The sequence below is a fragment of the Oryzias latipes genome, chromosome 5 (assembly GCF_002234675.1).
Source record: "Oryzias latipes chromosome 5, ASM223467v1".
Classification (NCBI taxonomy): Eukaryota; Metazoa; Chordata; class Actinopteri; order Beloniformes; family Adrianichthyidae; genus Oryzias; species Oryzias latipes.
Window position 1 is genome coordinate 8,722,553 of NC_019863.2, and position 25,489 is coordinate 8,748,041.

Here is a 25,489-nt window from a genome sequence, read left to right on the forward strand (position 1 = left end):
GCACACTGAACTGAATAAACGTCTCCTTCAGTCGGCAGTACAGGCTCGTTCATCCTCACACCAGCTCTGAGCGGATGCTCAGCAGGGGTGTTTGAGACCTTAGTGAGCTGTGGGGGAGCAGCTCAGGGACATCTTCCATCCACCTACAAAGGTAAGCTTACCAATCCTTTAACCTTGTTTCAGTGTCAAGTTAAAAATGCTCCAAGTTACACCATTGAAACTGCTGCCCTTTATGCATCACATAAGGTCAAAACCCCAGCGGTGTCTGGACAGACAAAAAACTGTTTACACTTGGAAAAAGATTTAACACGTGTCCCTACTCTACTTAGCAGCTTGTGAGGCTGAGTGAAAGTGTGTGAGTTGCTAGCACAGTATGACCTGTAGGTTAATCCATGTTTGGTTTGTTTTTGAGAAGAACAGTACCAGCCACTGAACTCTGTGTAATCATAATATTCTCAAAAACAAGAAACCTGTGAAACGTTTGGTACAGATTAGTATCATCTGAATAAAATTGTTTTACTGGTGACTAGAAAAAAAAGGCCTAAGACCTGTTATATTTCCCTTGACCTTACATGTCAACATGCCTTGCATGTTCTATATGTTTAAGTTTTAACTTTAGTTTCTGCTCTGTTCATATCAGAAGTCAAGGGGACATTTTAGAAAATGATCCCTAAAGAGTCATTGACATTTCAATCTGGACTCCTGTTACTGAAAGGATTAAGAGGGTTTCTAAAATTTCACGCCACTTTCACTTATAAAGCAGCATGAAACATTTTTTGTAAAACAAATAAAAGCTAACATTTTCAATAACTCTTTGCATCCATAGATGATTCATTTAATGTTAAAATGGTCTCATGGCGTTTATTCTTCAACCTTAAAAACACGATTAAATAAAGAAAAAAAAGCTGACCCCAGTGAGACAGACAGCACTGACAGTGTCCTGTTCCTCTCAAAAAGCCTATTACAGACTGAAAAAGACAGTCAAGATATGCAAATCCTCCTAGAATTATTAAGAAGTCTTTGATCTTGGACCTTTTAAAAAGTGCTTAAACAGGATTAGTTTTCCACAGAGCTGAGCACAAAAAATGTTCCAGAGTTATCGCTCAGAAAGTGATGATTTCCTACACGCTCTTTGAATCCTGCTATATCAAATGCATTTATTACTTAAGTCATTTAAAAAGTTTAGAGGTTTATTTTTGTGGTTCAGTTAATTGCCTAATCCTGACCATATAATTGACATTTTATTGTGAAAGGTATGGTCATCAAAACTGCTGAAATTAGGACCATTACTTTTGATTTCATTCACATTTGCAAGCGAAAAAGAGACTTTTAGTTTTGGTTAAAACCTGTCCAGTTTAACGAATTTTATTATCATTTTCTTATTATTTGCCAGTGTCAATGTTAAATCAAAATGCTTTTAGACGTTTATTGTTTTTCCATTGCAAATGAATGTGGTCTTTAGAAATAAACCTGTTCAAAATCTTGTTTTTTGGATCAAAAGCCAGAACTCAAGTGTTCATAACAAAAAAATGACTTGCTTGTTTTGCCCGTGGCTCACAACAGCACGGACAGCACATGCCCTGTCGGTGTAACATCCAAGCAGCCCAGTTCGCAGCACTTTTCAAATCTGAAGGCATTCACGTTCATTTCACAAGGTGATTTCTTGAGCTAAAGTGTAAAATAGTAGCAGCAGCAATTGGTCGTCAAGATCAGGCTGCTCCAGAAAAGCTGAACAAAAATGCTGTTTAGTAGCTCTTCTACTGACATAAAAAAAAGCTCAGTGACTCACAAATCCTATTTTATATGTAAAGCTGTTAAAAAATAAATTAAAAAAACACAGTTTGACTTAGTTTTCAGAAATAGTTGTAAATTAACAAGATTCAGGACATGTTTCAGCAACATTTCCTTTTTTCAGGCCAATACTTCACTTCTTAGGCTGGATAATGTCTATATAAATAGGTCACATTGTGCTGTTTTCCAACCTTAATCTGATATACCAGTGGACCCTCATGCGTTTTTACAAAAGTTCAAAACAATAATAAGAATGTTAACTAAACCCTTTTTCTTCTGGCATCTCTCATTGGCTGTTTTAAAAAAGACCCACTCTGATGAAAATCCTGTTTTTGGTGTTTTTAACTTATTCTTGTGGCATTTTTCTGATGATGGAGGAGCAACAGATGGATGACGGAAGTGGGGGCAGGCCTACTCCACGCCATCAGTTTTGCCCACAACTCAGAGGCCAATTTCGAATGAACTACTGCCGCTCTGCAGAAGCTGTGACGTAAAAAATGACAATGATTTTGCCTAAACACTCCATGATCATAATTCAAAGACCACTATTAACGCTTTTACAATAGAAAAAAAGATGATTGGCGTCGGTCTCTAAGGGGTCTTTGTCATGCCCCACCCTCCCTAAGATAAGGTCTGTTTTGCCTGGTTAACTTTACCTGGCTACCACTTGGCTGCTAACATTAAATTGGCTTTCTGATGTGTATGACAGACAGTAGACTTTGTCTGCATGAGACTTCATCTCTCCCTTATTTCCCCAACACTCAGACTGCCATCCCGGAAAGCCTCTTTATCAAAGCAAAGACACATAAAAGTGTCTTTGAAGCTACTTCTTTGTTTATAGAGACAAGAATGGGGTGGTTTTTGTTCATAATTCACAAAAGGTGGCCTGTTTTACCTGCAAAATATGGCTTTGTGCAAACAGAGAAACTGCAGTTCAGTGCTGGCCAGCCAATACTCCTGTCACACATCACTATTCATTTTCTTTGTCTTTATCTTAGGATCAAAATATTTGTATAACAGCATTAAAACAAGCAAACTAATCCCTAACAGTTACTTTCATAAGACTCAAATGTATGAGTACACGATGGTTAAAACGTAAAAATCACACCTGCAGACTTTTTTTTAGCAAATTCCTGGCCAATGAAAATGTGTCTACTGGTACTTTGAAAGTCAGGCAAATCTTACATGACAAATTTTTTGTTTACATATATATCTCTCACAAACATAGAAAGCCAGATACATGTTTGACTTTTAAAAAATAAACTGCATTCATTGCTGCCTGGTTTAAATAACTTTTAAGAATTAGAAAACATTAAGCACCCTTTTCACAGCTAAAACACCCAACTTGAGAAAATTGATGGATCAATGATGTTGTGATGATGTGTGTGTAGTAGGGAGGATGGAAAATGTATTTTTACTACATCATTTTGAATGAATTAAATCCCAAAGGTGTGTATACATTTGTTTGACAATTAGGTAGAACAACGTTTGGATATAATAAATGTCTCACATTTGTTTTATTCCGTCCAGTCACTCTTTTTTGGAATACCCTTTTGCCATCACTCACAGGTCTTTTAACGGGGAAACTGAAGCCTGAAGTAGATCGTGCACATTGACTGGAGTTTACTCTTCCCAAATTGACCAATAAGCATCAAAAGGTTTTTTGAATCCTTAGACATGTAGAACCCTTGGTGGTGCTGGTGGTGGTGGGTGGACATTACTACCATCAATCAGGAGAGGTCTTCTCAGCGTCCCAACCACCCACCCACCCAGCCTGGTCGGGCAATGTCCACTACGCTCGTCAGGGACCCCACGTATCTTAGGCGTCCTCCTCATGGGCGGAGGTGGACGTCCCTTGTCTTGCTCTCTCTCCCCGACTTCCCGCGTGGTGGGAGGCTGGTTGCCTGGAGTGGGTCTCTCTTGCGGGGCCCTGGCTTGTGCTTGGGGTTGGGGAGGGGGGATGCCCAGACTCCCTGGTTGTGGTGGGCAGCTCGTCTGGGGCTGGGGCAGCTGGTGGGATCCCGGGCTGGATCAACTGGCGGGGTAGAGGACAATCCTTCTGGCTGGGCTGGGGCCTGCACTCTCCGTGCTCCTGCACCTCCCTGCTCTTTGGCGTTCCAGTTGTCTGGCTGGTTTTCCTGGAGGGCGGATTTCCTGTATTTGCTATACCTTGCCGGTGTCCAGGGGCCCTGGCTACCGCTACCGCTTCGGCGGGGGTCTTGGTGTGGGGACGGCCAGGCACTCTGCCTCTTTTTAGATTCCATCATCCACCTCAGCGGAACATGAAAATCCACCTGAGCAGGGGTGTCAGCGCACCTTTGCACAAATAGAATGTGTGTGTGAACTTTTGTTGCGTTGAGTACATGTTGACATGATTGTATGTGAAGGTTTTTGGAGCCAACAGGCAAGTTTATAATAATAATAATAATAATAATAATGGATTGGATTTGTCTGCGCTTTTCAAGACACTCAAAGCGCTTACATTGTGTCCATTATTCATTCACTCCTCATTCATACTTGGTGATGGTAGCTACTGTTGTAGCCACAGCTGCCCTGGGGCAGACTGACAGAGGCGTGGCTGCCATTTCGCGCCTACGGCCCCTCTGACCATCACCGGGATCATTCATGCACATGCACACACCAGTGGAGCCACACTGGAGGCAAGGAGGGTGAAGTGTCTTGCCCAAGGACACAACGACATCTTGGCTGGTGGGAGCAGGGATCGAACCGCCGACCCTTCGATCGGTACTCAAGTGTTTGTAACACTTGAGTATGTGTGTGGACAGGCCTCACCCCTTTTGACTAACACCAGACAGTAATGATGATAATCCTCCAACATCTTGTTGCTTTATGATTGTACCCCCCTCCCCAAACCCCCACCTCTGTCATCATCCTCCAGATTTTCTTAACTTCCCTTTTCCCCCTTTCTTCCGTGCCCTCACCCCCTGTCTCCAACATCTCTCCCTTTCTTTCGTCTTTTTCTTTTCCATCCGGTACAACAACAAAAAAGAATACAAATGTAATCAATATGAATAAAGTCTTGAAAATATTGTATTACAAAGGGGGGTTATACAAATACACACCTTGTGTGTCAGAAGACCCACAACCCCCTGTTGTAACAGTAAAATAGGTCCAACACAAGAGACCTTCAGCTCTTATCTACAGTATCTGCTCAGCTGTTGGACAGGGCACGTTCAAAACAAAACAAAACTAAAAACGTTTTTGAAAGCGAGCTTTACATATGTTTCTTTTTGATAAAAAGTGAAACTTTTGCAGATGAAAGTTGAAGGTAAGTTGCTCCTATTTGATACCATTCTCCAGTGGTCTTTTAAAGAACTGCTGTTGTTCACCTTTTGGTGGATCAAATCCGCACAGTTGGTTTGGCAGAGATTTTTATGCCGGATATCCTTCCTGAAACACAACCCTTATTTTTATCCGGGCTGGGGACTGGCACAGGGAGAACCAGACTTGAACTTCCTTGTAACGAGGCAGTAGAGTGAAAGATTTGCCTAAGGAACCACACTGGATTCAGCTCGATTTAGGAAGGGGTCAGCATTCGCCTGATAATGATCTATCTTATCCGTTTGCAAAATCAAAGCTCAAAACCAAGATTGACATTTTATAGAACAAAACTGCAGTGTTTTTCTTCACATTGCAGCAAATAAGTTATGATATTTAATTATTACCATTGGCAAGAACCTTTTTTTTGCTAGCCGTAGAATTCCGTGACACTTTTAGCTGTAAAATGACTTTAATCTAGATATGGAATCAGTCGAGGGAAAAACTATATTCGACAGAGAATTTGTAATTTCAAGAAAACTACTTGGAAGTCATTTTCAAAGTGCTTTTTTTGGATATTGATTCATTTCTGTTTGTGCACAGTTAGAAAGTACACAACAACGTCATCTGCTTACATTAAACAGTGCTAATAACTCTTATGTTGAAAGCAGTATGGCAATAATATGCCTCTGAGAGCAAGTTCAGTCCGTAGATTGCAGTGAAGCTCCAGAAAACTGCTCTTCATCACTGCGGTGCCAGATATGTGCCCATGAGTATTCATCAAGAAGGGCTAATGGGGCGCAGCAGTGTGAACCTCTGATTTACAGCCCATCCCCTGTCAGACCTAATGATAGGGCGATGGTGATGGTTATGGAGGAAACAGGTGCTGCAGAGTGAATAGATACAAAGAAGTACTAAAAGCTTGTGGTGATTGTTGTTTTGTCCTCTGCACAAATGCTCATTTGGAATGTTCTGTTCGCATATACACAATTATTGTAAGCAAAAATTAGTTCCTTTGAAGAAAGCTTAAAGCCTGAGGTGTGTGCTCACAGGGGTAACGTGAGGCCAAATAATGCAAACGGCTGAGTTTAATGGTTCATTTAGTGTTTGCCAAATTGTTTCCTTGAAAAATTGTAACATTTGCCACACAATGACTCTGCTGCCTAGATTATCAACATATGGTGCTCAGTGATAAAACTTTCAAATGCACTGCTGTATTCAGACTTTTTTAACAGGTAAGCAAAACCATCATATTCTAGTCATGATTAAGTCATGTTGATTTTCTGGTTGCAGAGGTTCCTACACTACACTTTTTATTTTTTTGTAAACTCCAATACCTACCATAATTTGGATTGTCATATATAACACATATTTGACATCTATCAAAACGTTTCATATCTGTAGGTATACACCACTGACTGTATAGGACACAACAGCATAGTGGCTGTCCTCAAAGGGCCAGTTTTAACTTATACATGTAACTAGATGTGATGAAAAATAAACTTAACTACTCCATAATGTTAAATAACTCATGATTTACCTATGATAACTTTTTAAAGTGACAATTACAGTTGCATAGAAAACATGTTTGCTTGTTACTCTAACATAAATCCTTTCAAATTTGATTCTGTCAGGTTAGGTTGTATGGACAGTGTTTAAGTCCTAATGTATAGTTGCTGTGGTGGACCGAGCAGTAGAAGGCAAGGACAGCAAACAATTTAATCAAAAATATTGAAATTTAATTTTCAAAATGTGTAAATGGGCAAAAATGGGCCCTTAAAAGAGGTCAAAGCAACAAAATTAACTCAAGCTTTTAAATGTAACAGAGGACAACTGAACAAACAAACTTAATCAAACTGACCTCCCTAATTGCAAACACAAGAGAACATATATAGTGGCTGATCAAACCAACTAGACACACAAGGGGGAACTTAAAGAGACTAAGACAAACCACAGAGAACAAACTAAACTAATGCCCAACATGTGATAAATTAACATACACAATGAATGAAACTAAGGACCATCAAAATGGAAACACAAAAAGAGTTCCTTGTCCACTGGGTGATGGTTCAGTCCAATTAGCTGCCTGCTGAATATAAGGCCTCTGCTGACTGGCATGCATTCTTGTGTCAGGCCTGACTTGATTGTTCCAGCAGCAGATGGCAGCAGCAATTGTTCCCTTTAGCACTGGTAACTTAAACAAAACATCAAATTAATAAAGCAAATTATACTAAAGTAAACTGAAACATGTTAATACATTTTATGATCAAACATGTGTTACTTTTGAAAAAGAAATCTAAAAGTATCTGCAAACAAATAAAGTGAACAGATATATGTAGGGTGTGGTGCAGGAGGTTACTGCCCTGATGGTGTGGCACAGTAGGCAGCCATCACAGTTGCCCAATCCGATATTTCAAGTCTGATTCCCCCTTGATATGAATAAATACACACCAATTTTTATTTTTTATTTTAAGAAATTAAAAACTGTTATGCTCTCGCGGGCCACATAAAATGACATGGCCTTGAGTTTGACACATGAGGTATAGGAGAACTGGATTGAGTAAGTGTGTCGTCGCCCATAGAAAAATTCCGGGTCCAATGAAATGTAGTCAGCTCAGTCACCAATCTTTCACATTACCAATGCTGCCATGTTGGAGCCAAACGATGCCAGTAAGTAATGATTGATCTTAGTCATCCATTCTGTGGCAACCAGAAAAAGATCATGCAAGAAAATTTGGATTAGCAAGAACATGTTGAAAAAAAGGGTAGCAGAGCAAGAATGGTTATTCTGAGGAATAGAAAGTTTGAGTAAAGCTTGTTTATTTCTCAACATAAATCAATGGGATTTTAGCTTCTTGAAGCCAGCGGGTACTTCCTGTTTGGAGCGTGACGGGGGAGGGGCCACTTAGTCTAGTTCCTTTTATACAGTCAATGATATACACTTAAAAATATTGAACAGTTATTTTAAATTGCTGTTTACAAAAATAGTCCCAGTGTTTGATTTTCTATTGGAAATCAAATCAAACACAAAGCAACAGATAGTTTCTGTTATTTTTGAAAATATTAAAATGCAGTTGTGGAGATAAAAGGAAACTTTTTGATAGAAATTGTAAACAGGATTTTAATATTGTAAAGAGATTGGATCAGTGCTTTTTTTTCTATCTGCAACTTTTTTTCCCCTTTAGTTTTTATTTTTTGTTTTTATTTTATTTACTCAATATCTATCAAAGACCTCATGTTAGTTCTCTTTGGAGAAGAAAAAGGTTTGATTTGATATTAGCAGTGGCTTACATTATTATCTTAACTTCCTCATTTAAATGCATATTTCCATCTGGACATTAAATAGTGGCTCATTCTTCATGCATTCATTCTCTTCACACCACGTCTGCCCTATTGAACACCGCTCAGTGTGCAAATATCAACTGTTAGGAACCAAGTGGCTTTCAAATACAAGTCTATTTTGTACTTATGATGAATGGCTTAGTTAAAGGGTTTCCTTGCAACATTTTATAGTTACAGTTTTTTTGAAATCCAGTCTTTGACACACTCAAATGAGAATTATAGAAACAGAAGTTAAACAAAAACTGTATCTGCAGCAACAACAGTTTCACAACTCCTGTCAGCAAAGTTGTTGTAGGTGTTCAGCAATTGAAGCTCACTCACTGCAGGTCAGCTGGCACAGTTTATGGATCACTGCACAGCCCACTCACACACACACACATACACACACAAAGTGGTAGCTGCCTACACTTTGACAGTGTGTTTCCCGCAGAGCCGGCAGTCAGAAGGAATATGGGAAAATCCGAAAGCCAAATGGATATCATGGAGAAATCGAGTAAACCTGGAAAACGCCGTTGGACTGTGGCAGAAATCGGTCTGTCTGTGCTGCTGCTGCTGGCCAGCTGTGCCTTGGCCGGGCTGGTTGTCCTCTACACATCAGCTGTGAAAGGTAACTGATCTCTGTGGAATAATCCAGATCACGCAGAGCAAAAATATAATGAGAAATATCTGCTTTGTGTGCCTTCATGACTGCAGTAGATCAGGAAATGTTCACAATGGTTTTTTTAAATAACCATGCAATTATCAAATGAGTCTGAACGTTATTGGTACAATCCAGAGTTTATCCGGAAACTGACACATCCATCTTGAACAATCAGGTCAATCCATTTAGAAAGAATAGTAACCTTTTTTTTTTAAAGCTAACAGATCTGCATTGTAGAGCTTTGTTAGAACTTTGAATTAGACCATTTATGCGGTCTTCTTTTTTTCTTTAGAAAAATCCAACAGGTCGACTGTAACTAGAGGCTCAACGGGTGAAGGTAAGTCCAACCCTATAAACTTCTCATGTACCCGCCTCTGATGCTTTAGTGCTTTAATACCCCTTTCTGTTGGATCAGCGGGGCCGCACAAAAGTGAAAGGCCACAGTCAATGCTGACATGGACGTTTCCCCTGTAACACAACAACTGCAGCAGGACTCTAGTGTACTTTCAATTCAACATCATATAGCAGCATCTTTTATGTCTAAGCTGGGGATGTAATTTATCAGAGTCCACTATACTATTTTACCATCGTTGAAACTGATTGTTCCAGGCCAGATGTTTCGCTCCAGCCTCAACAATGTGTGCACGACAGCAGACTGTGTTACTGCAGGTGAGGAAAGCTGCTGTTACTTTCTACTTCCTACAACTATGTGTGATTTCTAGCATTTACCATCCTGCTGTTCCTCCGTGTGGTTCCTTGCAGCTGCTCGGCTCTTGCAGAACATGGATAAGTCTGTGGAGCCTTGCGATAATTTCTATCGATACGCTTGTGGCGGCTGGCTGGAGCGACACGTCATCCCAGAGACAAGCTCCCGTCACAGTGTCTTTGACATTCTGCGAGACAAACTGGAGATTGTCCTCAAAGGTCAGCAGGAACAAGGCTGCGGAGATCTGTGGGCAGCAGTATTTGGAAGAGTGGGCTCCATTCATACGGGATGCTTGTGTTGTTGCAGGTGTTCTTGAAATGACAAGTGAAGCAGACAGAGATGCCATAAAGAAAGCCAAAGTCCTTTACAACTCCTGCATGAATGAAAGTAATTATTTCTTTATTTGAAACTTAAGTCATAAACCGACAAAATCCTTTACACATCGAATCCCAATCTGATAAATGTGCATTCAATTGTAGGTTCCTGTTACGTACACATAGTTAATGCATTTTTCCATTTTACTTTTTGTAAATATTTGGAAGTTATTAAAATGTTTAACTTCGTGAATTAGCTTTTTTTTTGTGGCTGACTGTCTGTTGTGTGCAGGCCTTATTGAGCAACGTGACTCTCAGCCCCTCATGAAGCTCATCGACAGTGTTGGAGGTTGGCCCGTGGCTTCAGAGGACTGGAACACAACAGCAGGTAGAATTGTCTCCTGCACACTGATTCATACACGTTTGTGTTCCAGCCAATAAAAAAAAGGAATGAAAAAATGTTTGAATCAGTGAGTTTCCAGATGTTTCAGCACTAATTACATCTCCAAAAAATTGGAATTGTCCATTTGCATTTGTCCTTTTTACACATGCGGCTTAAATAAAGAAGTCCTGACAATTTACACTTTTGTATGGTTTCAAAGAAAAAAAAATAAGCCCTCTTTTTATGTATTTATTTTTAGAAGAAACATGGAGCCTTGAAAGCACACTGGCAATTCTCACTGCTCACTTTCACAAGAAGGTGATTCTGGACATGTACGTGTGGACAGATGATCGGGACTCTCAACGCCACATCATTTATGTAAGATTACAGATTCTCCACTCAGAAATAAAATCATGAGTCATTTTCCAAACCCCATTCATGTGCAAGTAAAGGCTTATGGTTGCTAATGTTGTTTTTGAGTGTTTACATCATTATTCATTGTTATTACGTTGATACTTAACCCTTCTAATGACTGTCATTTCTGCTGCTGTAAACGGTGCAAATTATTTTCATGATGGTGTCAACAAGCAAAGGGAAAAAACACTCACTCTAATGATAGACTGCTTGTTGAGAGACTAAACCTGATATGTACAAAACAAGCCGCGATTACAGATATGTGTAACATGACTGTGTTAGCTTAATTTTTTAATACTTTTAAGTTCCTAATTCTAAAAGGATCAGGAGAACTTGATCGCATATTTAATGTCACAAATAAAGCCAGTAAAAACATCATTTTTTCAGGACAAACAGAAAACACATTCAGGCTGTACCTGTGTTCCTTTCCCCCTGTGACCTTGAAGGTTATAACAGAGGCACGCGCATGTCTCTGAATATATATATATATATTTTTTTTTTTTTGCAAAAATTATATTATAGTCATATTTGGATACTTTCTGTCCATGAGTAACCCTTTTCCATAATACACTTTTTTTTTACTTATTAGATATTTTATTTAAAAAAATGGTAGTTGAATTACATTTTTATAAAAGAAAGAAATAAAACAGAAAAAAACACATTTTGTCTTTAAATACCATTATTCAAGGTCAGGTCTTTCTTGAAAGAGAGATTTTGTCCTAAGGGTCATCCTGGTAAAATAAAGGTTTAATAAAAAAATTTAAATAAATGTAGGGATCCTTTAGATTTTTCTGTATTATTGTTTTGTTTAAAAATAAATCTTTGTTTTACATTCATGCAACTATGAGTTTTTATTTAAAAAAAATAATTTAAATTGATGTTTTGAATCTCAACTCAATATACTAACGTTGTTTAATTTACATTTACATTTTTTTAGAATTAAGTTTCCAAATTGAATCCTTGTTTTTTGCTATTTTATAGGTGAAAAACATTGTTAAAAACATACTAATAGAATTCACACATTTTAAATTTACTAATATTACAAACATTCTCTCTGTTTTAAACCATACACAAGTCATTTAAATCTGCAATGACTTTGCTCTAATAATGTAATAGGAGTAACATAAATGGAGGAAAATATAATTTATCATCACAAGATTGTGCCTCTCCAGGTAGAATTGTTTTTTCAATGGGACCTGTCATTTTTGATCTATGACAGCATTTTTCAGATTCTGCTTTAGCGCCATGTCTCCCTGCTCTGTAGAGGTGGGAATTGCCATAGCAACCTGTGAATGAGCATGTTATTGGCTTGTTGGAGTCTTTTATTTTTGTTCCAGTATCCATCATGTCTGCCTGAGAGAGGCCATTTATAATGCAAGATAGCACAGGAACAACTCAAAAGAAGCTATAATGTTTATAGTTTTGTCAATACAGGCTTGTCTTAAACAGTCTGATGTTATGTCATGTGTGTCCAAAATAAAACTACAAATTTTCTGGTTCATTTCAGTTTTAATATTGTAGCCTATAGTGCTTAATGGTATTATTGTTTACTTTATTTTTATTTTATTTTATGTTTTCAGATTGATCAGCCGGGACTTGGAATGCCATCCAGGGATTATTATTTCAATGATGGAAACTACAAAAAGGTGATAGACTTCAGTTTTTGATTGATTGACTTCAAGAAATGTCAGCAATAAAATCAAAGGAAATGGACAATAGGAAGAAGAAGAATACTCAGGAATGCGTGAACGGATCAAAATACTGCTTCAGGGTTTCTTGTAGTGAGGAATGAACATTATAAAACACTTAAAAGCTCAAAACTTTGATTTTGCATGGCATAGGGCCCTTCAATAAAAATGAATTAGACAGGCATAAATGCTGTATGTAAATTTAATGCGAAACCTTCAATTGAGTAAATTTATAAGATATTTTTTTGAACAGCAATAGTATATGTTTTGATATGAAAATTCTTTGAAACCATCGTGATTTCTTTTTGAAACGTTGTTGATTGTTTGTCTGATTCTGTAAAGGTCCGAGAGGCTTATCTTCAGTTCATGGTTTCAATAGCAAAAATAACAAGAGATGACAGAAACTTGACTCAGGACGAAGAGCGAGTTTGGGAGGAGATGATGCAAGTGTTGGAGCTGGAGACAGACATCGCCAATGTGAGTGAAAGCCATTACAGAAATACAAGAAATCTCATAGTCTATTCTAACAGCATAACTTTCAATAAAGGTAGAAATAAAAGCAACTACGCAGGTGTTCTCATACTAATCTCAATGATGGAACCAGAAATTATTTTCTATAAATGAAAACATTTTAAAATCGTTAACTCTGTTGCTTCACAGGCTACATCACCTGCAGAGGAGCGCCAAGATGTCACTGTTCTTTACAACAAAATGACAATTAGTGAACTTCAGAGCACATTCAGCCTTAATGTAAGTGTGATTTCACTTCAGCTGTATTCAAGATGCTGAAGATGCAATATTCTGAAATGGGAACTGAATTTTGTAAAGTTAGCATTATGGTTTTGTTAAAGTCCCACTCCGATCCTCTTTTAAACTATTTTAAAAAGCCTCATATAACCATTTATTAGGGTTTAGGGTGGTGGGGGTCGGCCTGCGATGCACCTTGGGGGGAGGAGCTACTTGGCAGTGGCTCCCTCCCTTTGTTGCAGTATGGAACGTGGCCCCCCTCTCAGTTTTGATTGCACTTTAGACATTTAGGAATTTTGGTAGAGAGGGTGCTTGGACATCACTGCCAGGAAGCAGTAGTTGTCCTTGGTGCCCCACCCGCCAATTTTAACTGCACCTTAGACATTTTAGGGCCCCTTGGTGGGGAGGGTGCTTGGACATCACCGTTTGCAAGCAGATGTCCTCTCAGTGCCCCCCCCTGCCAATTTTAACCACACCCTTTAGTATACACACCCCCTTTACATCACAAATACACACTCCAGCACACACCCATACATGCACACACACACGCTCACTCACACACATACATCACACAAGTAAGAGGGACTTCTGATCTTCTGTCCCCCGCCCCATTCCTGGAGGCGGAGGGAACCAGGGCCCTCTGTCATGGCGGCCCTGTCACTGGTGTGCTGCTCTACGGGTTGGGCTGGGGCTTGCACTCTCTCCCCCCTGCGTCCCCCTGCTCTCTGGCGTTGGGGGCAGTTGTGGCGTTCCCGCTGGCCCTGCCCGGGTGGCGATATGGTTGCATGGCAGGCGGGTGTTGGGGGGCCCCGGCTGCCGCTGCTGCTGCGGTGGAGGCCTTAGTGGGGGGCGGCTGGGTTCTCTCCCTCTTTTTTATATTCCATTATCCACCCCAGAAGAACATAAACACTCACTCGAGCACAGGTGCTATCTCACCTTTGCACAAACAGTTTGCGTGAATGAATGAAATGTTTCACATGAGTTAGTCATAGTTTAGCCAAAATGAAAAAATAACATTTTTTTGCAGAGTGATAGCAGTTCATTAGAAATTTACCTCTGAGTTGGCATGAGCAACTCTGCCACCCTTCCCTTCCCCATTGTGGAGCGGAGAAGAGCAGGGAGCTTGTAGCCCCCCAGCATATTTTCTGTCGGAAGTAAGCTCTTTTTCCAATCAAATTTTTTTCTCTGCTCCTAATTCACAACGATTTGAGTAAAATTATACCCAGAAATTCTTCTTTACAAATTCTTCTTTGCATTTTCTTTCTATATATCCTCCATCATTAAAAAATGCCAAAAGAACGCATTAGAAAAACCAAAAAAATTTCATTTTCATTGGAGTGGGTCTTTAAGATGTGGTGGTGGGGTGCTAATGCAACCCTGAGGGGAAAAAAAAAAAGTTATTTAAATTTAGGGTTAATGCCCTTAAATGTGATGTAGAAAAAGTGAAGTTCTCCGCTATTATCACAAATATTTAGGCTGTTAAATTTACAGTCTAGAAACTAAAACTGTAAAACAGCAGATCAGTCAGAGCCAGAGTAATACTTCAGTATTCATTAGTTTGGAGTTCCCTGGTAAATTTATTGTGTTTTGTCATGTGAATGTAAAGCTATGTAATATTTTGCTTGTAGGGCTTTAACTGGACAAAGTTCATTCAGGGGGTGCTGTCCACTGTGTCCATTGACACCCAAAGGGAAGAGGAGGTGGTGGTGTACAGTGCTCCTTACCTTCAGAAGCTGGATGATGTTCTCTCCAGACACAGTGTCCGGTCAGTTCAAAACAGACGCAATGGATTGAGTTAGAGAAATAAAAAAAAATGCAGCAAGAAATGTCAACAGAAATGCTTTTTTGCACATTTGCAGAACTATGCAGAACTACCTCATTTGGCAGCTCATCATCGACAGAGTCAGCAGCTTGAGCCGCCGCTTCAAAGACGCCAGAGCACGTTACAGAAAGGTGTGCGGAGCAGAGAGGAGTCAGCGTGAGTTAATGCAAACCCAACTCCTCACGTCTGTGTGCATTTGCTCAGACTCTCTATGGAACCACAGTGGAGGACGCTTGGTGGCGAGAATGTGTCCGATATGTCCAAAGCAGCATGGAGAATGCAGTTGGAGCCCTGTACGTGCGCGAGACGTTTGCAGGGGAAAGTAAACAAATGGTGAGTCAGACTGACCTTTAAAGAGGGTCCACTAGTGACAAGGTGTCTTGTGTGTTTCTTCCACATCAAAATGTTTTCATAGTATTAAAAAATAACTATTTGAAGACCCACTCAAACCACAATTGTTTTTTAATATGTTTTTGTGGCTTTCTTCTAATCACGGAGGACATGTACAAAAAAATAAATAAACTCAAATCAGGAGTAAGCTTGTTGGAGGTCCACACCCCTTCCACTGAAAGTGGGCTCAGGAGAATCTGTCAATCAAACATTTGAAATGTCAGAGGTGGGAGCCAGAAGGCGCCACGCGCTTTGATTTGAGGCATTTGATTGGCTAGTTTATATCTTGAATAACTTGTACAGACAAAAACTCATGAAAAAATATATGATACGGTTAAATGAAACACAATGGAGATTAATTAGAAAAAATTTGAATAACTAGCGCAGGAACGCTAATCCAGATGTAGAGATGGAAATAAAGACAAGTCCTCGCTGCTGCAGTGACATTGCCTAAAATCAAAGTTTGTTTGCTCAAAGACGAGTTGCTGTGAGGAGCAGCAGAGAGGAGGACAGCTTCGTATAAACAGCTCTTACAGCCACTCCATGATAACAGCGACACGAGCCACTACATATACTGTTTATATTAGCATTTACTGTTTACATTTAATCTGGTTTTAGGACCGTTCCCTGTCCAGTCAGAATGATTTTTTTGCATTTCAGGGTCAAAGAAACTGCTGGACGCATTTAATAGTTTGTGTTTTCAAAAGAATGGCTTAGTTTCAGATTTGATAGATATGAATCTAACTTCATAGACATGACAGGTTTTTTTCCACATCTCACTTTCAACAGACTACATGTGTTGAGACTTATTTTTGTGTCATTTTTTACACTGCCGTCTGAATTTGAATGAAGCCAGGTTATGTCTCGAACCATGTTCATCCTTTGCACAAGGTCATTGCTTTAAATATCAAGTAAAATGAAAGAAAAATATAATCAAAACTTTATTTATATAGTACTTTTCCTACATAAAACATAACACTAAGTGCTTTACGTTAAAACAGAATAAAAGAAATAATATAAAAACAAACAAGAGGATGTTGTTTATCTGTTTTTCCCTTGAGAATCTGTATATGATTGGGGAAAAAAGTAAAGTGATGAGAAGTGAATTAATTTTTCAAAATAAATAATGAGTAAAGTAATTTAATTACAATTGTATTCAGTAACTAAAGTAAAGTAATCAATTACTCTTTAAAAGTAATGCACCCAAAACTGTTCGCGGGGGTTAGGGACCAGATCCATCCGCGAATACGCTGAATCTACCAACACAGGTTTTTTGATTTTCTTATAAGCTGCATATAATTATTATGGAAAGACCACTTTTACAATAGATCAAAATGTGATTAGAGTGGTACTTCAAGGCCAAACACACATAAAGTCTGTTATTTGATCTTTTTTGCTGAACAGTTTTAATAACTGCAAAAGCCGCTTTGTGAAAAATGTCCAAAACGTATTTCAAACCTACTGTTTCTACTATCCTCATAGGTCAGTAACCTCATCAGTAAGATACAGCAAGCCTATGTAGAAACTCTGGAGGAGTTAAACTGGATGGATGATGCTTCAAAGGAGAAGGCAAGAGAAAAGGTACACAGGCAAAAGAACACCTGAGTCAGTCTCCAGAAAGTTCAGGTTTCATCACACTGATTTTTTTTCTTCTTTTTCTTTTTAGGCCATGGCAATGAAGGAGCATATTGGCTATCCGGATCATATTTTAGAAGAAAGCAACCAGAAGCTTGATCAAGAGTATGCCCACGTAAGTCAAGGTCAGAGTTCAGGCCACAATTCCGATCCTGTGAAGTAGGTATTGATCGGATATTGTTTCTTTCAGCTAAATTTCAGTGAGGAAAACTACTTTGAGAACGTCCTCGAAAACCTCAAGTCTGAAGCTCACAAGAGTTTAAAGAAGCTGAGAGAACCAGTTGATCCTGATTTGTAAGTAACAGACATCCACAATTGATAAAAACTATGACAGTAATGGACTGTAAGTCACCAGCTTCAAGGATGTGACTCAGTTACACATCTTCTCGCTTTGCAAGTAGCTCAAAGACATAACAATACATTCAATTTTCTTAATGGTTAACAAATAAAAAAGAAAGATACATGCTGAGATGTATCCATAACAGCAAGTTCTGAAAAAATAAAAAATGAATACAAATACATTTTTAGATCCTGGGTATGGTAGTCCTTCATTGTTGTGTGTAGTGAGTAAATATTTAATAAAAAGCTTTTTAAATGAGTCTGTAGTATTTTTGGAAATACAAATATGTACCCTCTGGAGATAACTTTTACATAATGAGGAGACACTCAAAAACTATGAAGTTCAATCTTATGAATTTTTGTTTTGTTTTCAAATATAACATAAATAGTAAAATTGAGGCAACATTAAAGCAAACCAATGTTTTTTCATGTTTTTGATTCTGAGACAATAAAGAAAATAAGAAGGAAGAAATTAATGGCGTGAGGGAAGAAAATGTCCTTTTAATGTTGCACTCAAGCTTCTAAATTCTTAAGTTCAAAGACCCCTAAATTAATTTCAGAACTAAAAAGGGATTTTTTTATGATTTCTGCTGCAATCTTTCTAAATAAAGTGTGTAAATGGAAAGCAATTTTCTGTTTGTGGCAAAACACACAGCAGTAATTTTGTATATCTTGTTCAACTCACTCCTCAGGTGGATCATCGGGGCTGCTGTTGTAAATGCTTTCTACTCACCGAACAGGAACCAGATTGGTAAGAGCTTCAAAGAAGAGAACACATTGTCCTCCATGTTTTTGTGATAGAAGTTGCTCATCAGCTGATGGCTTGTTTGTCTCCCCCAGTGTTTCCTGCAGGGATCCTGCAGCCGCCTTTCTTCAGCAAACACCAGCACCAGGCCCTTAACTTTGGAGGCATCGGCATGGTGATCGGACATGAGATCACACATGGGTTTGATGACAATGGTGAGGGACGGCTAAAACACCACCAAAGATCACAAATAAATAATATAAGTTGCTTGCTTTTACACAATTAACTTCTTTTATATGCCTTACGTTTAGAAAATAGCTCTAAAATCACTGGTTGATATCTTCTTGCAGGTCGTAATTTTGACAAGGATGGTAATATGCTAAACTGGTGGAGTAATTACTCTGCTGAGCACTTTAAAGATCAGTCACAGTGCATGGTGCAGCAATACGGCAACTTCAACTGGAAGCTAGCAGGTGGACAAAATGTAAGTCAGTGGAGTTCATGATGGTTTTGAATAATGTATTAAGGTGTTGTGTGGCTACAAAAATTATTATTTTTAATGGGTTAATCTATCTGGTTGTAGGTCAGTGGAATCAGTACACTGGGGGAGAATATTGCAGACAATGGAGGGGTTCGTCAAGCTTATAAGGTAGAATGTTGTAACTGATGAGGAAAAGTTGGGAAACATTTAAATTAGCTGTTTCTTAGCTCAAGTGTGTCTTTCCAGGCTTATCTAAAGTGGATGGAAATGGAGGGGGAAGAGCCCCGTCTACCTGGACTAGACATGAATCACAGGCAACTTTTCTTCCTTAACTTTGCCCAGGTAAGTAACAAGAGAGCGTGTAGTTTTTGGTTGAGGTTTTCAGTAGGTCATGCAGTCATACACTGCAAAAACTGAATCTAGTAAAAGTTGAAAAAAACCTTCTTTCAAGAAAATTGTCTTATTTTCTGTCTTGCAAGAGATATAATTTTTCTTAAAAACTTTTTCAATCGCTAAATAATCTTGGTTTAAAAAATTGTCTTGATTTCTAGAATTTTATTCTTTTAATAAGAATTCCTGGTTGGACCTTTTTGTTAACCCCATTTGCAGATTTATTTAGTTTTTGCAAATTTAAAAAGGTTTGACTTATTTTTAAGGGGGCTGTCTTTGCAGTGTAATATGACATATCAGCATATACAGTATGAAAAGAGCTGTCAGAGTAAAAAGTGTCCAGTTGCAAAAAATCTGTCAAAAGTAAAACTTTGAATGAATATTTCTGAACCATTTAATGAAACGTTTTCTTTTCTCAAGGTGTGGTGTGGTGCTTACCGCCCTGAGTATGCCAGCCAGTCAATCAAAACCGATTCTCATAGTCCTTTAGAGTACAGGTAACGCATTTGACCACTATTAGTATTTTAGGGGATTTAGCACAAATGACTTTTTTTATAACCTCTACAAAAGGAAAAACCTCTTCTTGCACTAAATGGTGATAAAAAACACAGCATAGTGTTTTACCTTTTTTTTTTATCACGAAATGCATTTTAACCCTACAACTGCCTGATCAAACAAACGGTAGAGCACATTTAGAAAACATTTCAAATACTTTGTTTGTGTTGCTCCCCAAGGCGATAAAAAAACCGAAAAATCATTTAAAAAAATTATTTTGTCTTGGTCGAGTGGTTAAATGTTTGAACACATCAGTTTTGAGTAAAACAAATACATTAACTCAACAGCTAAAAATTATTCAATTTGAGTTAGGCATAGATAAATATAACTCCACTTTTTTTAGTTAAAATACTTAAACAAAACAGCTAAAAAAAACTCGATTTGTGTTTGGCATAGGTAATTATTCACATATAAACTCACAAAACTGTTGACACGCTAGGATTTTTGTTGATACTAATAACCTGGTTTTCTTTGGTTCTCAGGGTGCTTGGATCCCTCCAAAATTTCGAAGCTTTTTCGGAAGCTTTTCAGTGCCAGAAAGGAAGCCCAATGAACCCTGAGCTCAAATGTCGTGTCTGGTAGAGCTTCTCCAAGTTTATGACCAGGGTAAAGCAGAAGAACAAGTTGTACTCATGTGTTTTATTGCATCCTGGAGAAGGTCATTGTTTCAAATGTGTTTGAGTAACCTCTGAACTTTGAAGGTCACTTTATAAAGTGGGTTCAAATGAAAATTATGGACCTGAAGTCCTTTCATAACATTAAAGTTCATATACGTGGCTGTAAGTGCTTTTCCAGCCTTTCGTGAACTAACTACCACATCATCAGCATAGATCTTGATAATTACGACGGCAACATGTGGTACACAGCCGTTTTGGTCTGATATTCTGTTTTCAATATGTTGTACTACTTCAGAAAGAAAAGTAAAGAATAGGTTTTAACTTTGACTGCCGACCATTGAACAACGGAGCTTTGCAAAGCAATTCTGCATTCAATTTGTCACACTCTGAAAGTTTGGTTTGTGAAAGTGAATTAACCTAAAGGCTTTAAGACTGTTAAATCTGTGCAGCCTTAAGCTTAAATTGACATTTCTGTGGAGTTGGAGATTTCTGCCTTTCTACATTTAAAGAGAGGTTAAACATCTATAAGCTATACTGCTGTGTTGGTTCTTTTTAAAAGATATGTATTTTTTGTTTCCAGTCCATCTCATGCAAAAATTTATTCCCTTTTATCACTAACTAATGCAAATTTCAGTCATGTCCCAGCAGTTACTGATAAGTAACTATGTTGCTGACCTGCAAACTTTATATAACCCTCACTTTATATAAAGTGATTTTTTTTCTTTGCTAATAATCATATCGAGAGTTTTCTCTGTTTTGACTTATGTTTGAAGTCTCCTTTTTTAAGCTTCCAGGTTTTTACATCAATCTTAGATGTTCCTACAGAGATAATCCCATGTGATATCCTATGTGGAATCTCCATAACACAACAATTTATGAGATTTTTATCCTTTTTTAATGCAGCCAGCTACATGAAAGAGAAAGTGAAGCCTTGGATGCGCTTGCTCATGGGAAGGCAGCAGCTTAAGTTTTTGTCTTCTGATCTGGCATTGATAAGAGAAATGAAAGGTTGAGTGCAGTGTGTTGAAGTGCAGTGACCATTGTAACCAATCAATGAGTCCGCAGACAGACATACTGAGGACTGTCATTAACGAGATGGCTGGGGCCAGGACTGTTATTTTCTACCCTTATTAACAGGTAATGAGAGGAAAATCAAAGCAAAGCGGACAGAGAAGAGGTGGACACTGACTGAAGGGGGCTTTCAAGTGCAGCAGAACAACAGCCGGTTTGAATGGCGGCTGTCACATTCGGGATGCCTTGGTAAACTGAATACGACTGTTAAGTCTCAGTTGAGGCTGTTGAAGTGAATGTGTACATTGAAACAATATAATGTGTCTGTTAATTTTCATCTTTTGGCAAATACTGTTGTGAAAAAAATGGGGTGGAACTGCTTTTTTCATAGAGTGAGATGCTAGAGTACTAAGATTTGAAATTTGGGAAATACACTTGACTAAAAGTGTATTAGTGTAAAAATGTTTACAATGTTTAAAAAGAAGAAAAAGAAAGAGCAAAAGCCCAATTTAAATGACCGCACAACTTTCTCCTTATCCGTGAACATTTATTTTGGCATTGGCATGTTTCTTTTTAGAAACAAAAATAAAACGTGTGTGATAAAATATTTGATAATGTCAGGTCTTTGGATAGGAGTTTGGAATGGGTAAAGTACCTTTTTGCCAATAATATTTTTTCTGTTTGGATCAATCCTAGTAATATTTGTTACAAGTCAGATCCACATTCATTACAATTAGATTTGACTAAAGAGCATTCCTGCCAAAACGTAAAGTATTCATGCATTTTGGTTGTTATGTAACCTTCTTCAATTAACATAATTCCAATTACCGCGAAAATGTCCGACTTGGATCATTAGTTACTAAGAGTCAAGATAGGATGCTTTTGTTAAAAAAATAAGAAAGAAGAAAACATTTCTGTGTTATTCAGACATCAATTCATAACAAATACAACACACAGGACTCAAAAGCATTGTTCACATGAATGGCTAAACAATGTAAATTGAAGCAAATAGGGATGACAGGAGCTAAGGTTGCCAGGCAAGCTCTTCTCAGTGAGGCAGCAAGAATTGTCTCATTACAGCACAGCAACATGAAAAACTCACGATCTTGAGACAGTACAGCAGTAACATCCGCTGCCTCAACTCACTATTGAACCTCTTTGACATTATTAGTTTAGACATGTGTGAGAGGTTGACTCCTGATTAAATTCCCAGTTTGCTTAATATTTTCCATTACAGACTGTTTAAATGTTGTGTGAAACAATCCGTGTGGCATTGTCTGGTTTTGATTACCAGACAAAGAAGGAAAATAAATAATAGTGGGGATGTGATGGAAAGACCCCAATGAAAGCTAAAACCCAACGCAAATGTGATTTAGAAAAAAATGTACCAAGCAGCCAACATTTTTTAGTATTTTTCATTAAGTTGGTATCAACTTTTAGTGTCATAGTTAGATGGAAAATATCAGTATGCCCATTTTCTTAGTTTTTTAGTAACTCCATCCTCCTCATATATATCTTCACTGCAAATGCGAACCTCAATCTGCTTTCCTGCTTGTGTCTTCAAAACGTCTAACATGAGCTTTTTCCCTGAGGGATCCATTCCTGTTTCTATCCATCCTGCTCACTCCCAAAGAGAACCTCAACATCTTAATCGATAAGATGCGTATGATGATATGTGTCTCACGATCTGATATGTATCACAATACATCTCAAGTGTCACTCATTCTCATCTGGAGCCCTCTTCAAAGCACCACAATCTGCATTTTTATATGGTACTGGCAGCAACGTGGCTCAGAGTTTTGGTCCGATACCCATCCCAAGCACAAACTAAGCAGTACATGTCTAATAAAAACAAAAACTGCAAGGCTGACTGAACATTTAGAGTCAGACACTGAAGCATTGACAGCATTTTAATTCAATACAAGTGTCTTCAAATGAAATATCACGATTTTTTGCTAAATCGATTTTTCTCGACACCCTAATATTTCCCGCTGGGCACAAACCGCAATTAGTAATTTCTCCTCAACGATCAATTTTCAAACAATTAGTATTTCTGTAAATTAAAAGGCATGCCATTGATATGTCACTACCAAATTCAATTCGCTGATTGGTCAAAGTTCAACCTGGTTTAACTTGCAACGCCCTTTCAAGTCCTGTATGTTTTGCACGTAGAGCCTAAATCCTTTGTTAAAACATGTGTAGCTACGCATGAACACAAGTTTTAAGAACGGAAACCCAAAACCTGAATTGGATTTACATAGACTATTCTTTGGAAGTTGCCACTTGACCATGAATTGCCAATGTCTGTGTGAATGTAGCTTGAACCAACAACATGGCTGCTCTCACTACAGTCCTCTACACCTTTCATTTGACACTCTTTAGTCACACATTCCACCTGAAACCTTCATCCACCCTTTCTAACCTGCACTACACTTCTTTCCAGCACTCTCTATTTCTCTGGACTGTTGCTAAGTACTTACAGTCCTCCACCCTTGCCACCTCTGCTCCCTGTAACCTCACTGTCCTACTTGAGTTCCTTGCTACAGATCACAATGTCATCTGCAAATATCATGATCCACAGAGATTTCTGTCTACCCTCATCTGTCAGCTGTGTTGAGGGTAATGAATTACAAAGAAACAAATTACTGTAATTTAATTACTTTTTTAATTGGCCTTGTGTAGCCTCTATGATTTTATATTGTGGATTTTACAAGGGTATCTTGTTTGAGCTATCTTTATTTCCTTGAGAATTTGTATGAGTTGAAAAAAGTAAAGCAAGTAACGAGTAGTGAATAACTTTTAAATTTGAGGAGTGAGTAAAGTAATTTATTCACCAATTCATTCAGTAACTAAAGTAAAGTAATCAAGTACTTCAAGAACTTCTGTCACTTCTGTCACACCTAGAGCACGTCTCACCACTATCTACCAATTGTATTCATGTTCTGAACTTCTCTGCTACTGCAGACGTTTTCTCGCACAAACCACAGCTCTTCTGTCTGTATCCTATAGACTTTCTCTAACTCTACACAGACACAATGCAGCTGCTTCTGCCCTTCTCTTCTCCAGAAGTCTCTTCAAAGCAAACATTGCATCTCGGGTTCTCTTTCTTGCAATGAAACCATAATGTTGCCTACAAATATATTTCTTTCCTATAAATTGTTTGTGTGACTCATCAGCTTTTTTCCTCTGAAGTGTCCACAACTCTGCACATCCCACTTCTTGATAAAAAAGGACCTCTCCTCCATTCCATGGACATCTTTTCACTCTCCAAGATAATGTTAAGCATTCCAGTCAGAAATGTCGGCCATTTCTCCTAAACTCCTCCATAGTTGTGTTGTCAGGACCACCTTCCCACTTTTCATCCTGGTCAGTGTCTCCTTTACTTAATCCTTACTGATCTTTGCTATGTCCAACTTCACAACACCCTCCTCGCTTGCTCTGTGCTCTCCAGCATGTTTCAACTCTTCAAAGTTCTCCTTCCGTCTTTTCTATCACACTTGTAGGACAACTCAAAACAACAACTTAGCTACAGGAGTAGCTAGTAGCACATAGTAGCTAAAAAAAGCTAACTAGTTACTGCTGTTGCTTGTTTTTATTTCCACTGTGTAGGTGAAACTGTGCATCCATAACTCTTTTATAGTACGGAGTATTTCCTAAATGTCAAAACAAGTGTATTTGAACAGCAAGACACAGCTGTTAAAACAAGAGCAGGAGGAAAAACGTGGAGCCTGAACTACAAGCTGTAATTGAAGATTTGATGTTTCTTGACCAACTGGTTTGCTGAAAACTTTAAGTGTCAAGATAATAATCTTTTATTGTTTGTTGTGAATAAAGTCCCCACATTTGGCAAGTAAAGAAAAATCCTGCTGGATTTTTGGACCTCACATTGCCAAAAATTGTCAAAAACTGTGCTGTTATAGGTAAGCAACTATGTACAAACCCATTTTTGGCTAAACATATATAAAACATACCTGGTCTATCTATATACATTAGATAAGTTGATCCTAACAGGACATGTAGAGAGTAAAATTGTTGCTTTGAAAGAAATAAGATGTTATATGTTTTTATGAATGTTCTGCTGCTATGTAATTATCTAGACTGCTATTTTTGTGACAGATTTGTAATTATTCCCATTAAAGTGATTGTCTGAACTGAAGAAGCTTAATAATTTGTTTTAAAAGGCGTAATCTAAACGGTTTAC

The 25,489-nt window shown here is 38.2% G+C and overlaps 1 protein-coding gene across 1 annotated transcript; it reads left to right on the plus strand.

Moving 5' to 3' along the window:
- mmel1 (membrane metalloendopeptidase like 1) lies at positions 1 to 25,444 on the plus strand. The gene is made up of 24 exons (XM_004068637.3): positions 1 to 151; positions 8,843 to 9,019; positions 9,345 to 9,389; positions 9,662 to 9,721; positions 9,815 to 9,976; positions 10,065 to 10,145; positions 10,365 to 10,460; positions 10,714 to 10,832; positions 12,449 to 12,514; positions 12,899 to 13,033; positions 13,217 to 13,306; positions 14,932 to 15,068; positions 15,163 to 15,256; positions 15,330 to 15,458; positions 16,998 to 17,096; positions 17,182 to 17,265; positions 17,341 to 17,444; positions 18,182 to 18,240; positions 18,330 to 18,449; positions 18,585 to 18,718; positions 18,818 to 18,883; positions 18,962 to 19,057; positions 19,526 to 19,602; positions 20,143 to 25,444. The coding sequence occupies exons 2-24, from the start codon at positions 8,863 to 8,865 to the stop codon at positions 20,240 to 20,242; spliced, it is 2,310 nt and encodes a 769-aa protein (XP_004068685.2). The 5' UTR covers positions 1 to 151; positions 8,843 to 8,862; the 3' UTR covers positions 20,243 to 25,444.
- Positions 25,445 to 25,489: the final 45 nt, after the last annotated feature.

Bases quoted from the DNA above. Each gene is read 5' to 3' on its own strand.
- mmel1 (XM_004068637.3), top strand. From the start codon at position 8,863: ATGGGAAAATCCGAAAGCCAAATGGATATCATGGAGAAATCGAGTAAA. The intron at 18,719-18,817 runs GTAAGTCAGTGG...ATCTGGTTGTAG, and splicing joins AGCTAGCAGGTGGACAAAAT to GTCAGTGGAATCAGTACACT. The intron at 19,058-19,525 runs GTAAGTAACAAG...TCTTTTCTCAAG, and splicing joins TCTTCCTTAACTTTGCCCAG to GTGTGGTGTGGTGCTTACCG.